The sequence below is a fragment of the Suricata suricatta genome, chromosome 3 (assembly GCF_006229205.1).
Source record: "Suricata suricatta isolate VVHF042 chromosome 3, meerkat_22Aug2017_6uvM2_HiC, whole genome shotgun sequence".
Lineage (NCBI taxonomy): Eukaryota > Metazoa > Chordata > Mammalia > Carnivora > Herpestidae > Suricata > Suricata suricatta.
In genome coordinates, this window is record NC_043702.1 from 24,354,486 (window position 1) to 24,369,990 (window position 15,505).

General features: G+C 35.6%; 1 protein-coding gene across 1 annotated transcript in view; it reads left to right on the top strand.

Annotated features, from left to right (window-relative positions):
- The window catches only part of ERBB4 (erb-b2 receptor tyrosine kinase 4), a 1,103,571-nt gene extending 1,090,767 nt beyond the window's left edge, over positions 1 to 12,804 (top strand). The window contains exons 26-28 of the mRNA XM_029933912.1: positions 7,590 to 7,637; positions 8,418 to 8,715; positions 11,730 to 12,804. Of these exons, the coding sequence (XP_029789772.1) occupies positions 7,590 to 7,637; positions 8,418 to 8,715; positions 11,730 to 12,175 (792 nt within the window). The 3' untranslated portion in view covers positions 12,176 to 12,804. The remainder of the gene's footprint in view (positions 1 to 7,589; positions 7,638 to 8,417; positions 8,716 to 11,729) is intronic.
- The last annotated feature ends 2,701 nt before the right edge of the window (positions 12,805 to 15,505 follow it).

Here is a 15,505-nt window from a genome sequence, read left to right on the forward strand (position 1 = left end):
CTCTAGGAATCCTGTTTCTAGAGCTGTCAGACATGTGTTTTGACCAATTAACTTAACCTCTTAGGGAATTAGTGTTTCATCTATAAAATGAAAAGTTTAAATTATAAAACTTTATTTCACAATTGTATTTTCATTAGTCACCATCCAAACATAATCTTGTTTCCCAAGAATATATAGTCATATATTGTATATAGGCTAAGTGATACTTTATAAATACTCCATTGAGAAAAAAAAGAAAAAAAGTGCTTCATATACTTTGAAGAGATTTATGTGAGAAGAATGTATAAGGTACCTTTGCTTTCATGTTAATCACATTTTACAATATTTAACAATCAATGGTGTAAGCTTAAGGCAGAATATTTATTTTACATGCAAATAATTTTTCAGCTAAAAGTGATTTTTCTCAGGGCGTCTGGGTGGCTCAGTAGGTTAAGTGTTCACCTTAGGCTCAGGTCATGATCTCACAGTCAGTGAGTTTGAGCCCTGCATCGGGCTCTGTGCTGACAGCTCAGAGCCTGGAGCCTGCTTCAGATTCTGTGTCTGTGTCTCCCTCTCTCTCTGCCCTCCCCTGCTCATGCTTGCTCTCTCTCTCTCTCTCTCTCTCTCTCAAAAATAAATAATCAAGGGCGCCTGGGTGGCTCAGTCGGTTAAGCGGCCAACTTCGGCTCAAGTCATAATCTCACTGTTGGTGGGTTTGAGCCCTGCAAAGGGCTCTGTGCTGACAGCCAGCTCAGAACCTGGAATCTTTCTCTGGATTCTTTGTCTCCTTCTTTCTCCGACCCTTCCCTGCTCATGCTGTCTGTCTGTCTGTCTCTCTCTCTCTCTCTCAAAAATAAATTTTAAAAAACATTAAAAAATAAACATTAAAAAAATTTCTTTTAAACCCTGGTTTTTCTCACTACCTATTCCATAGTCCGGTTTATCTTTTCTGAGATAAATAAACTGAGGGCCCAATAAGTTTAGGAGTTTGCTAACGGCCACACGGCATAGTGGTTAAGCGTTCAAGAGTACAACCTTCATGGTAGAAGCCCACAGGTGACCACTTGTTCCAGGACTATGCAATTGTCTTCAGAGTTTCCTGACCTCAATACATGGTCCATGTAGTAAAGGGTCTTCATTAAGTAATCTTCATGATGTTAGGTTATGAAACACTCAAGCAGAGAGGCGATTTCAGGATTCACTTGAAGACTTTGTCAGAATTTGGACATGGTAAAATCTTACTGATTTCATTTTTAGTCTTAAACATAGATACTGCAATTGAACCAAATGTTCTTAAGGATAAGTTAAAAAATTGGGAAAAATAACCACACTTTTTCTAACTGAAATATACCAGTGAGAGGCCTTTAAGAAACCTCCGGGAATTTCTCTTTAGATTTCAGCAGCATGTGTTAACTGAAGCTAAGCGACAATTAGGAAAAGGTTTAAATACCACAACACACTTCTGAAAAGAAATATAGACCTGCAAAAAAAAAAAATTGTCAGAAACCAACCAACCAACCAGCTAACAAAAAGCCTTTAGAATATGCACCAGGATGAAGAGAAATAAATTCTATGTGATTACTAATCTCAAGAAGGGTGACAAAAGTCTTATTGTTTATCTTGAATGAAGCTGAGGAATGTTGGCACTTATGTAAAATCATGTTTCTTTATACCCTTTCTTTTTTGACTGTGCTAATAATGTCCTTTGACTTTTTCATATAACAGCAGCAGAGGCATAAAGCAAAAAAGTAAATTCCTCTTCCAATCTGACTTACCTTTAGTCAGGTTGGAAGAGGAACTTATTGACTAAGCCATGGAGTAGGAATAATAAATCATAAGCAATTGTGGCTTCATGGAAAATCTTTGGATCTATCTATCTATCTATTCATCATCTCCTCTATGAGCTCTTCACATTCTACTTATAGTTTCTTTTGTAGCTTAAGTCCCTGTAGTTAATTAAAATGCAAATAAGCTGGGAGGAGCAATACTACAAATCATCATTAGTATTTTATAACTAAGGCTAGTGAGTCAAAGTCCTCCTGGAAATAATTTTTCACAAGACAAAGAAACCGTGAGAACTCATTTGAGAGAAGAGTTGAAGCATTATGCAGGGGCAGAGAGAAGTTACAGATAGGAGAGAAAAGAAAAGCTAAAGGTAAAAATCTACATGTGACATAATAAAAGGGTAATAGATTTAGATAGCCACGAATAGGTGTGTGTACATGGGAGGGAGGTATAGCTTCTCTGGTCCTCAGTTTTCTCGTCGTTAAAACGGATATCATGATTTTTAGTAACAATATGTATGTTGAAAGGTTATGAGAATAAATAAAACCTAAAATAGTCTCAGACATATGGTAGGTTAGTCTCTCTTCCTGTTTCTCAATCTGCCTAAATGTAGTCATTTATTCATCTATGAAACAGAATAGACATTGTGATTAATTGGACTTCAAGATCTGAGTTAAGAGAGTAGAGTTATTAATGGTGATAAAAGGCACCATGCCTCTATACTTTGTAAATCCTGAATTGACTCCCATTCATATTTACTCCCATTCATAGCTTCTCTTTATTAAAAATTCTTTTCAATAATAGAGCAGATGAGACATACAAGAGATAAGATGTTCCAAGGTTAATGAAAAATGAACAAAGGATAAGATCCCAAGTCAATATTCCTTCAACCGAATCACAGGCTTATTATTAACTATTTGTTTATCTTTTTAATATTATATAATTTCACATATTTCACTTATATCATTTTTGCTAATTTATTTTTGAGTAATAGAGGAAACACTTTAAATTTATTTATTTTTTCTATTTTTTTATTCAGGGTGATTCTTTTTTTCCTTCTTCTTCATTAACAAGTCTGAATCATCCCATAGTTAAGTCTGTTTTATGTTTGATTCTTAAATTTGGAGTGTAGTTTTATATTTCTCATGGTGTTCCCATTGCTTTTTTGTCTTGATTATCAAAGACACATTGGCCTTTTTTTTTACAATATCTAAAAAAAAATCCATGTTTTTTACTGAAGTTTAATTTACATAATATATATTACTTTCAGGTGTACAATACAGTGACTTGACATTTTTATACATTATGAAATGATCAGCACAAAAAGTTGTCATTACCATCTGTCACCTACGAAGTTAATATGGTATTGTTGACTATATTCTCCATACTTTATGTTACATCCCATGACTTTATTTTCTAACTAGAAGTTTGTACTTCTTGATCCAAAAAGCAGCATCTCACCTAGTCATACCAAGTAGATAGATGAGTCCATTAACCAATAACACATACACAAATAGACAAAAGATATTTGGTGTAATTTGTATATACACGTGTGTGTGTGCCTGTGTGCATGTGTGTGAGCCAGCTCCCTAGATTTGTTTGGTTTCTCTCAGTTTTTATTGGCTTTTTGTCTATGGTCACATTTTGTTTGCTTTCTTCTGGATGTTTTATGAAAAATGAAGATCCTAAATCTAGATGTCTCAAACTCTGGCATGTTGAACTCAGTTGTGAAAAAATATGTTACACCCATACATCAGAAATTGTACATAATGCAGAAACCGTTTTATTTGTCTACTACCTGACCTGTAAAAATGTGAAATGTGAAAATGCCCATCAGAAGGTTAAGAATACATGACAAGGAGGGAAAAAAATCGAGAACCTTTAATAGTTACATGTGGAAGTGTTTAATAATAAATCTGTGCTGATAAATTGATAACATCTTACAGAGATACTTCTGTTTTAGTTCAAAGGATTTAGAGTATTTCTTGACCATAGAAACTTTAATCCTATAGTTAATATTGATAGGAACAATTATCTGAAGATAAAAAACAAAACAAACTCTCATTAAGTACATGTTTAAATTAGGTAGAAGTTAGTCATTAAGCATGTATTTTGTTTGTCTCCTAAGAACATAAATGTGCATGATATTTAAAAAAATATTAAAGAGGAAATCCATCCAATTAACAATGTAAAATTTCCCAGGGACAATATTTAACAATATGATGTTTTAGTGAATAAATAAGAGAAATGCAGTGCATGCAAGAAGACAAACTTTCGTACTTTTATCATTCAGCTGAAGCATACATTTCATGACATGATGTATGTGAAGTGCATTTAACACTGTATTTGTGATATTTGCTGATATTTGCCTTCCCTATAACCTCTGGCATTTCAGCCCACGTTCATCATACAATGTGCCAGTGACAGGGCCACAAAGTTAAACTTGACTCCATCACCCTTACAAACTCCCCTATCACCTGCCAGTTTATAACCAACCTCTTTCTATCTCTGTCCTGCTGACAGTAAATCCCCTCACCAGCTCATTGAACAGATGCACCCAGTACTTCCAGAAGATCCACAAAGCTGGGCTTTGATGGACAGCAGAAAGTGGAACAATGAAAAAACAAAAGCCTTTAAACTGAGAGCACTGCTTTGTTCTGCTTAAAACTTTAAGGTCACTCCAGCTCGATCTGACTGTGGGGATCTTAATTTTTACTCTACCAATCTGCTTGCAGCTGTCATTCTTTCCGATATTAAAAGTTCAGCTCTTCAAGTGTCGGGAGTTGGGGGGAGGGGGCGGGGAATGAGAAGAGCTTGTTACAAACTAAAAACAGCAGAAACAAGTAAAATCTGGCTTGGTTCTCAAGTACAAAAAGTTATTTTCAAAGCCTATAAATTATGACATAGTGATTAACATGTAATTTAAATATATTTAAACAACAATTATATCACATTTCCAGCCCAGCTAATTGGCCTCACAGATGTTCCCTTGTAGCTGCATTGCCCTTCCAGGAGGAAATGAATGAGGTGCTTTTTATCATGGAAAACAGAAAAAAAAAAAAAAGCAAATGAAAAAATGGAAACAGAAAAATAAAAAGCAGCCAGTAACCCTAAAAACAATGAATGCTTAAGGGACTTTGCTTAGCATTTTTTTCCATTTTAATGCCGAAAACTAGGAAAAACATGAAGACACTCCTATTACTGTGATGGTATCTGGCAGTATGTCCAGATACAGATTTGGCAGGTTGCTGATGGAAAGACTTGTCAGAGCGGAGACAGCGCCTGCATTCTAATATGGCATGGCTTCTCTTCAATAGATCTAGTTATTTTTAACACAACATCTTTACCATTGAAAGCAGTCTAGCCCAGATAATGAATATATGTAATAAAGTATTTCCTGATGAAGAATGACTTGAGAGTTGTTCCTTTGGTCATCGATCGTTCAAGTTTTTATAAAATGCAAAACGAACAGCAATCAGTGCTGTTTCCTGTGATGTGATTTTAGTCAAACACGAACCAATACCGCAATTGTTGGAAGGTAAGAGGCCAGAGGAATAGCAGTAATTACTAAATTTTGGAATACCCTTCTTGCCGTGTGTAATCTTAGTATTCAAATAAATTCACCACAGCTTCATTTTACTCTTGTCTTTTCTTCTAATAATATCAGGTCATATTTGATCATTCAGTGTACATTGCAAAAGGCCAGTGGCCATGTCTCTCCTTGTCTTTAATGGTATCTCCAGCATCTGCCATAGTTCTCATGCCTTTAATATTTGTTAAATGTTTGCTCAATAATCGGGGTTTAATGATGGACAAGACCAAGGTTGATGATATGATAAAGTTCCACTAGGCAGTTGTATTTTTCTCATACTATCCCTCTATTTTGCATATCACCGACAGCAAATTCCTCTCAAATTTATGAGCAAATGTATTTAACTTCATTTCTAAATGATAACAAAATATACCTATATTTAAGGTGATGTAGAAAACAGGGAACCATTTTTAAATTTGACTTTGATGAGTGGCTCTGGCATTTTGATTTCTTGACTGTAGAAATCTGATTTAGCAAATGTGAGTATTTATTTTTTTTATATCCTCTGCATTTGTACAGTAGTGCAGAGCTTACGAAGTTCATTTATATATGCCATCTTACTTTGCATTCACTAAGAATAAGGTAGAGAGAGCCCAAGGATAAAAATGAGGGTCTGAAATGTTTCATGACTGACCACATCACTTGTAACTGGGACGGGGGTCAGAGATCTAACAAATCATAAAACAATGAGTCTACTACATAATACTACCTCCCATACATAGTATATTAAATACATCTCTAATTTTCCACATTGTGATCTTTAATACATTCCTAGTTATGTCATTAGAGAGGGAAAAAGATTAATATTTTCTATGCCATCATGTAAATGACCAGTTATGAGGAGAGGTGAAATGTAAGCTTAACGTAAGAGTTCAGACCTTTTCCCTCGATTAGACCAGGACACTAAGTTAATTATAGGAAATAGTGTTATCCAGTTGTCATTAATTTACATTAAACAGTTAATCTCCACGGAACCACATTTTGCTTAGATTGTTTTATGAATCTCTAAATTGTTAAAACACTGGCCTGGAATAATACTTAGCCAAGTCTGATACATGTATACAGAAAATGCAAGCTTCATAACATAAGTTGTTTTTACCTGCATTATTCATGATCTCCAGTGTCTAGAAAAGTGCCTGGCTTAGTAGGCTAAGGTTCTCAAAAAAATGTATTTAATGCATATATGTATATTAGGAAACAATGTTGATATTCACACAACCCTGTCTAAGTACCCTAAGGAATATTGTCCTTAATATTTTATCATATTTTTATGTCCACTTTTATTTAACCCATAGGATGGAGTATTAAGCTATAAGAATAAAGATGCCTTTTTTTTAATGTTTATTTTTTGAGAGACAGGCAGAGTGTGAGTGGGGGAGGGGCACAGAGAGAGGGGGAGACGCAGAATCTGAAGCAGGCTTCAGGTTCTGAGCTGTCAGCACAGAGTCGGATGTGGGACTTGAACTCATGAACCATGAGATCATGACGTGAGCTGAAGTAGGACGCTTAATTGACTGAGTCACCAGGAGCCCCAGATGCCTTTTTTAAAAAACTGAAATCTAATTTTAACTGATTCTAAATACATGAAAATACTGTGTGTAAAACATATTCCAGGAAAGGAATGAATTTTTCAAAATTTCCTTCTGTTTTATTAACTTGCAAAAAATAAGATTCTCTGAAGAGAAAATAATGTGTACCTTTTTATTTTTTTAATTAATTTATTTAAATTCAAGTCAGTTAACATACATTGTAGTATTGGTTTCGGGAGTATGATTCATCTCTTTCATATAACACCCAGTGCTCATTCCAACAAGAGCCCTCCTTAAATTCTTTTCACAAGAGAAAACCAATGCTGTGGTAGTTGGCCATTTTAGTCATATAACATGTAAGGAAGGAAATGGCCCTTTATTTAAAACTATATTTAATTTTTACTGTATTTATCTTTCTTCTAGAGTTGATCAGAAAAATATGGTCAACATAGTTTTTAATCCCTTTAAAAATTTTACTTTTTCTGTACAATTTTTCTTTCAGGAATTGAATGAAAATATTTACTATTCTCAAAACACATAAATAAACTCATGTGTAGTCAGAATACATAAAAATGTTACCATTTAGCAAACTTCACTGTTGTGCATGTTTTCCTCTTTGGTTCATACAACTCACGTGGCTTTTTTTTCTTTTCATTCATATTACTTCTTATTATATCCATCATTCCATTTTTCTTTCCTATTAGAGTGAAATTGGACACAGCCCTCCTCCTGCCTACACCCCCATGTCAGGAGTAAGTATTTCACAATCAACCTTCATCTTTTTGTATTTTTGGTCTTCACTTATCATGTTTCTTCTCTCGTGTCTCCCCATAATTTCCTCATTTTCCTTTCGCCAACAGTGAGTTAAGAATTTGCCGTAGATTGTGTAGCTGGCTTTGTGGATATGTTTTATTTCAGTAGAGAGTCCAAAGTTGAGATATTATGTAGCAACAGTAGCTTTTGATTTTTACCTGAGGAATTTACTGGACTCATAAATTGTGCTTCTGGTTGAGGAGGTTACTTTTATCCACCCATGATTATAGGTTGTGTGCTAAAAAGTCAGAGTCTCAATGAAGATTCTCTAGTTAGGTACTTGGAGAATCTGTCAGAATGACCACAGAAGAGAAGACAATAAGGAAAGATCATCATCCAAATGGCATCACTGTGCTTTTGTTCTTAATGGCGACTGTCGACAATTAATAGCATTTCCTTTTGTCATGAAATTTTAATTTTACATAAAGAATAGGCAACTGTGGGGAAATAACATGAAGTACTTTTTCTTAGGTCCTGTTTTAGGTGCTCAGTAAATTTTAACTATATATTTCTGAATTGTTTCCCCATGATTTACTTAAAAATTTTTTTTTTGAATTTTAGGTGTTTGTAACCCAAGCTTGTTAGCCATTCAGGGAAAAAACTCTATTAAGACACTCTGACTTTTATCTAAGAGACAAGATTTCATATCCTTTGCTTATTTTTTTACCACTCTTCCTAATAAGAACTGCCATCTAAATGTGTCTCTGCCTGATTGACAGAACCAGTTTGTATACCGAGACGGGGGCTTTGCTGCAGAACAAGGCGTTCCTGTGCCATACAGAGCTACGACCAGCACAATCCCAGAAGCCCCCGTTGCTCAGGGGGCCACAGCCGAGATTTTTGATGACTCCTGCTGTAACGGCACCCTACGCAAGCCAGTGGCACCCCACATTCAAGAGGATAGCAGCACCCAGAGGTACAGCGCTGACCCCACGGTGTTTGCCCCAGAACGGAGCCCACGAGGAGAGCTGGATGAAGAAGGTTATATGACACCTATGCGAGATAAGCCTAAACAAGGTACAAACAGAATGTTCAGAAATGATTGCCGTTCAAAATTCACTTCCATGGGGGGCGCCTGGGTGGCTCAGTCTGTTGAGCATCCGGCTTCGGCTCAGGTCATGATCTCACAGTTCATGGGTTCAAGCCCCACGTGGGCTCTGTGCTGACAGCTAGCTCAGAGTCTGGAACCTGCTTCGGATTCTGTGTACCCCTTTTTCTCTGACCCTCCCTGCTCTCTCTCTCTCTCTCTCTCTCTCTCTCTCTCAAAAATAAATAAAACATTAAAAAATTCACTTCCATCAAAATGAGCAAAGTATAGAAGGGAAATCACCAAACCCCTGGACTGGGTAACATCTGTGACCCCGAAAAGGCCCAAGGCCCTGCTCTATGTAGTATGCTATCCAAATCCACAGCATTACATCATCCAGAATTACATTCTGACATTTTAGAAATCAGAATCTCAGGCGCCACCCAAGTAGGAATCTGCATTTTAACAAGATCCCTACAGGACTTTTATGCATAATCAAACTTGAGAAGCACTGATCTAAATATATCTTTATTGAAATACTTGAGTGAGGTAACGTTATCACAAGATTTCAAAACCATTACTTTATTGGACTCATTGTCAGAAAGTCTGGTATTTTGATGGCATTGATAAAAGATTTGGTTAATTCTTTACAATTTTGTGTCATCATAATGACATTGTTTATTATAAGATATTATGATTCCTTATATGACACAATTCAAACATTAAAGTGCTGACACTGTGTTTACTTCTATGTATACCCTCATGTCTTGAAACTATTTAGCTTGTGGTTCTACAAAGTACAGCAATAGCTTTACAGAGTTGGTAGTAGAACTGTTAGACATCCAAATCCAATGACATTTTACTTTTGAAAAAGCCACTTTCCTTCCATGTTAACAGCATCACAAGAAGGAGAAGATGGATGATTGTTATTAAAAACTGATTGTGTATCTGAGAGTCTTCAATGTCAAGCAAACTTTATTTTAAGACTCTCTATGAGGGTCCATCATGTTCCTATTTATATGGTTATAGTCACTTTTATAAAATGCAACTAAGGCATCCCTAAATTCAAATTATAAATAACTTATTATAGTTTATCTATCTATATGGAGGTAAAGATATTACTGTACTGAAGAATTGGATGATTTGGAAGAATTGGATAGCAGTCTAGTAGTGATACAAATGTAGGTTTGAGAAGATTTGGCAGATTCCCCTACAAGTAGAATACTCTCTGGGAAGAATCTCAGCTCAATCAGAGTCGCTTCTCCATTTATAGCGCATGGCTATGCAAGTTTGCATCAGGAGAAAGTAATGTGAATTTTCTAAGAAAAACACAAGCCAGCCAATATAGACTCACTGTAGAGCCTCTCTAGATTTTGTCTATGAATACAAGTTTCCATTAATGATTTTTGTACTCTAGTCTACTTCTTAGTAGAGAATTTTAGTATAGACACTTCTCCACTTTTAATCAAGAGGTTTTGGGACTCTGGTAAAGAAGATCAAATTTTGCATCCCATATAAGTTTTTTCTTAAAATGACAGTTGTTTTGAGAACCATTCAAATGCCAAGATGTTATGAAGTGAAAAATTCTCCCTACTTCTTTAGGGACAATAATGAAAACAGTTCAGTAGAAGAAGAAGATTGCTCAATAGGAATTTTAGATCTGAATTCTAGTTCAATACTAGTTGCATCCTTCATACATCATTTAATCTAAGTTTTCTGTTTGTAAAATTGAAAAAATACAGCTCCTCCTTCCTTGCTCACAGAATTGGTGTGAAGATGACGTTAGTTCCTGTAATTCCTGTATATGTTTGTGGGCTAGTCGTTACTGTCTTTTAACTGGCACAGGATGTTAAATACTTAACCATATCCAGGAGTCCTGTATCCAAGGAAAAATAAGCTGAGTTGATGAGGTTTGTTTTGTTTTGTTTTCTCCTCTACTTGTCAGGCTAAGTATAGAGAGTAGAAAGTTTCTTTCAGAACGGTGGTATCTCAACAATTGTGCCCTTTTCCTGCCCCAACACCAAAACAGGAATAGCTAAAGTGTCATTTCTGTGTACACACTAAGAGAGGACAGGAAGAGGGTCTACTGGGTGTATATGTGAGATGTAGAGATGGGATTAAATTTAATGAGCAGAGCATTGGTTAACAACTTTTTAAAAAATCCTGAGCCAACTCCTATTCCATATTGATTTATTAGATGGGATCTTAAAAAATAGCCACTCTATAACTGGCTTCCACCTACCAAACAGTCATTTCATATGATTCAAACTAATAGCTTGCTATTTTGTGATTACGGTCAGCTCTTGGAAGTAAATGCTGTAATTATACTGTATTCTTAAGCGTATGTATTGTCAAGCAAGTCAATTTGGTGATGTTCGATGTCCATCAGATATTTTTATCAGTTGAGTCTTTTCCTTAGATGTTTCTTTTCCTATGTGTCAAGCTTTCTATGAAACGTATGCAATCAAATCTGTTTTACCTATAGAAGCATCACAGCAAACCACACAGACTAAAAACTGCTATCCCTTCACTTCATCCAGTCATCTTGGCATAGAGTTAAACTATAGACATTTTGATTTTTCAATACCCTTTGAAAATTCCAATTTCTTCACATGTAAAAGCTAGTTAGCCCTGATAGATTATTTTATTTTCCAACAAAAAGAATGCTGACTTTTAGAAAACAAAAGCATTTAAACAAGTGGCCCCATAAACAGGACAAAAAAGTCCAATTAGAAGGAAAAAGAAGCAATTTAGGGGACAGGAACTCTGCTTCTGGCCTGTGGTGCCTTGTTTAGTCACGAAGAGTTTTGGCCCACCTACTCTTTTTTGCATATGACAAAACTAATCAACCAAGCAATCAACAGAAGTAATCAACAAAATCGGTTTTTGTGAGAATTCACGAAAACAAATCTGTGGCTTCATTGTTCTGAAACAGGAAGCTAGCCATACTGTATAAACATTTTCCAGAAAGTGGATATTAACTGATATTTTTGTATTCCATCAGAATACCTGAACCCTGTGGAAGAGAACCCTTTTGTTTCTCGGAGAAAAAATGGAGACCTTCAAGCTTTGGATAATCCTGAATATCACAATGCTTCCAACGGTCCACCCAAGGCAGAGGATGAGTATGTGAATGAGCCACTGTACCTCAACACCTTTGCCAACGCATTGGGGAATGCCGGGTACCTGAAGAACAATGTACTGTCTGTGCCAGAGAAGGCCAAGAAAGCATTTGACAACCCTGACTACTGGAACCACAGCCTGCCGCCCAGGAGCACCCTTCAGCACCCAGACTACCTGCAGGAGTACAGCACAAAATATTTTTATAAACAAAACGGACGGATCCGGCCTATTGTGGCAGAGAATCCTGAATACCTCTCCGAGTTCTCGCTGAAGCCAGGCACCATGCTGCCTCCTCCACCCTACAGACACCGAAATACTGTGGTGTAAGCTCAGCAGTAGCTTTAAGATAGAGACACGCCTGCTCCAATTTCCCTGCCGCCTCTCTTTCTCTTAAGGTCTTCCTTCTATTCCCAAGGCCAGTGGTTTTGACACTTCCCAGTGGAAGGTATAGAGATGCAACGATAGTCATGTGCTCATCTAACTTGAACATTAGAAGGAAGAGCTGAAAGAGAAAGACAGGAGGAACCACACTGTTTCTTCATTTCTCTGCATGGGTTGGTCAGGAGACTGGAACAGCTAGGAAAGGACCAGCAAATATAAGGCAATACTGCCTGCTGTCAACCTAGTTCTCAACTTTCTTTTTTCCTTCCTTCCGTCCTTCCTTCCTTCCTTCCTTCCTTCCTTTCTTTCTCTCCTTTCTTTTTTATTTTAATGCAGATGCTTGAAAGACCCATGCTATCTGTTCCTATCTACAGGAACTGATGTGCACATTCTCAGTATCCTTGGAAATATGAATAAAATTTTCATTAGAACAAAGGGATAAACTTTTCTATAACATATGATAGTAACAGAGATTGAAAATCTAGTTTCTTTCTCTAACACTTTCCATCCACAAGCAAGAATGGCCAACTCAACTTTCATAATTTTTAGATCTCTCAAAGTTATAACTAGTAATTATGTTTGGAGGGTTTTGTTTTATTTTGCTTTGTTTTGGTCTGTCCTTTTATATTACTTTTACCCCTAAATTTTGACTTTAATTTCTAATTGCAAATATTTTTACATCAATGTTTCTCATGTGTTGCTATAAGTTGACAGAATTGTAAAAAAGTAATTTAATATGGTGGAACGGCCATTATTTTAAATATATAGTCTTTAAAATTAGAAAGGGAGGCCGAGATATTAGTCAAATGTAACATGAAATCTATTGAATATGTACCCCCCACATCCTCTACATTCTTCAACATTTTCTTCTCCATAAATGACAGTACTCAACAGGCAGTTAGTAATGTAAAGAGTAAAAGGGAAACTAAGAGACAGTTCTGTGTGGTGCATGAAAACTACTGACATTTTCAGGGGTGGTCCAATGGAGAATCCATTGAACTGGAAGAGACACACTGGATTGGGTATGTCTACTTGGCAGATACTCAGAAATGTAGTTTGCACTTAAGCTATAATTTTATTTGTTCTTTTTATGAACTCCATTTTGGATTTTGAATGAAGCAATATGGAAGCAACCAGCAAAATAACTAATTTAAGTACATTTTTAAAAGAGCTAAGATGAGGAAGACTGTGGAAATGCCAAACCAAGCAAATTAGGACTTTGGAACAGTATCAAGAGAATATGGTGAGAGGGCCAGCACATTATCTACAAGTGATTTCACATTTGCTACGCAAGGAAAGTTATCCAGTTTATAGACTCCACATGAAGGAATGCAAGTAAGGATTGGCTTGATTCCATGGAATTTCTAGTATGAGACTCTATTTATATTAAGTAGAAGGTAACTCTTTGCACATAAATTGGTATAATAAAAAGAAATACACAAACATTTTCAGTTTATAGATAGGTTCTTGGGTCAAAAGTTGTAAATAAAGGTGAAAATTTTCTCATGTAATTATTTTAATATCCAACATACTAATCTTTTGATACTTTGTATAATAACACTCTCTTCAAACACATCATTCTACTTCTAGAACCATCTTTTTATGTATCTTTTTAAAAGAATACCTACTGAGTTAAGATGAGCAATGGGAACAAATAGTAGCAATGAGTCTCCAGGAACAAGAGGCCTGATAAAGTCAACAGTTAGGAAAATTGGGCAGTCTCTCTTTTCTAGGAAAATCTGCATAGGCAGTCATTTGGATTAATTTTTTTCCCAACATTAAAATTTTGGAATCGAATTCAAGTCTATTACCAAAAAGAAAGCAACAAGGCTAAAAATATCCATTGGTGAAACAGAGTTTAAAGAGAGAAAAAAATGGAAGGAGATTTAGTTTTCTGCCTGTTTTGAAAAAGTAAATCCATCCATTCAACTCCCTTATTTTTTCAACTGATATTTATTTAGAGTCTACTAAAAGCACTGTGTATATGGGGAACATCAACATAAATGCAATATTATCCCTAACTTAATGATTTTAAGTCTGGATTTATTTGGAATGACATTTGAATTTTTCTATAAGTTCAAAGAATAAGATTTTATGGACTATTTTGTGAGTAGTCATCATAAAATCAGTTGTTTCTTAGAAGATCTTCCTTGAATACATTTAAAACATGAATTAAACAACCAATGAGTTAATGAAGTTGACCTGTAGGACATTTTAGTGTTATCATCCGAACACATACTGGTCTAGAAGGATATGGCCTTACTGGCTAATTGGCTTATCTGGATTCTCAGTCAGTAGCAGGTGTTGGTCTTTGACCAAGAACTTTGGAGGTGTTGGTGCTGGTTTCTTACTAAGTTATGAGAAATAAGGTAAGCTAAAAATGTGAAGTAGAGCAAGGGAGAGATTTGTAACATCCCTTCCAGTGATGTTCAACCATGAACTTTTAAGGGCTGAAGATACAAAATGACTTAGGGGCTAAAGCACAACAACTTCAAACCTTCCCACTCATTTAGAGGAGTCTCCAGAGGAAGGAGACCTTATATCAGTTCTTATGAAAATTTGGAAATAAGCCTCCCTTTCTAGATAAATCTATACCAATTTACCACTGACAGCACCCTTGTTAGATACTAGAACTTAATTTTTTTTCTTCTGATTTACTATATTCATATGATTTCTACTGGAATATGGAAAGCAGGATCACTTATTTTGAGAAGGAAAGAAAGATAAATGTTTTACTATGAAGGAAATAGAATGTATTCAATGATGTAGTATCCATTCTGAGAACATAAAACACTTATACATCAGGTAATCTACTACTAATAACTAGAGATAGATTCAAGTATAATCCAAGATGACCCAAAATGCTTCACAAAAACTTTATTTTTTCTTTCGAATGATTTCTCTAGTGCCTCTTTGATTTCAGTTGTTTTAGGATTTTCCCATTGTTTTCTTTTTGTCCCCTAGAAAATCATATTTCAGAGTGAATAAAAGGAAGAAAAACTAGTTTCATCTGTTCTAAAAAACAACTTATTCAATGCAGTAGAATGAAGTTTTAAAATGCCAGTTGAAGCCTGGAAAGGGCATCTGGATATCAAATCCCAGAGGCTGATTGTATCATTGCAAATATGCGGAACCAGTTAAGTAAATTAGTGGAAAATTAGTAGTGAAATACTCTATTTTTGTAGCTTATACCTATCTTGGGGAATCCTACTTACAGATAAGGAAACATTGTATAACTAAAGGGTTGTTTAAAGAACCATTCTTTAGTTCTTAGAA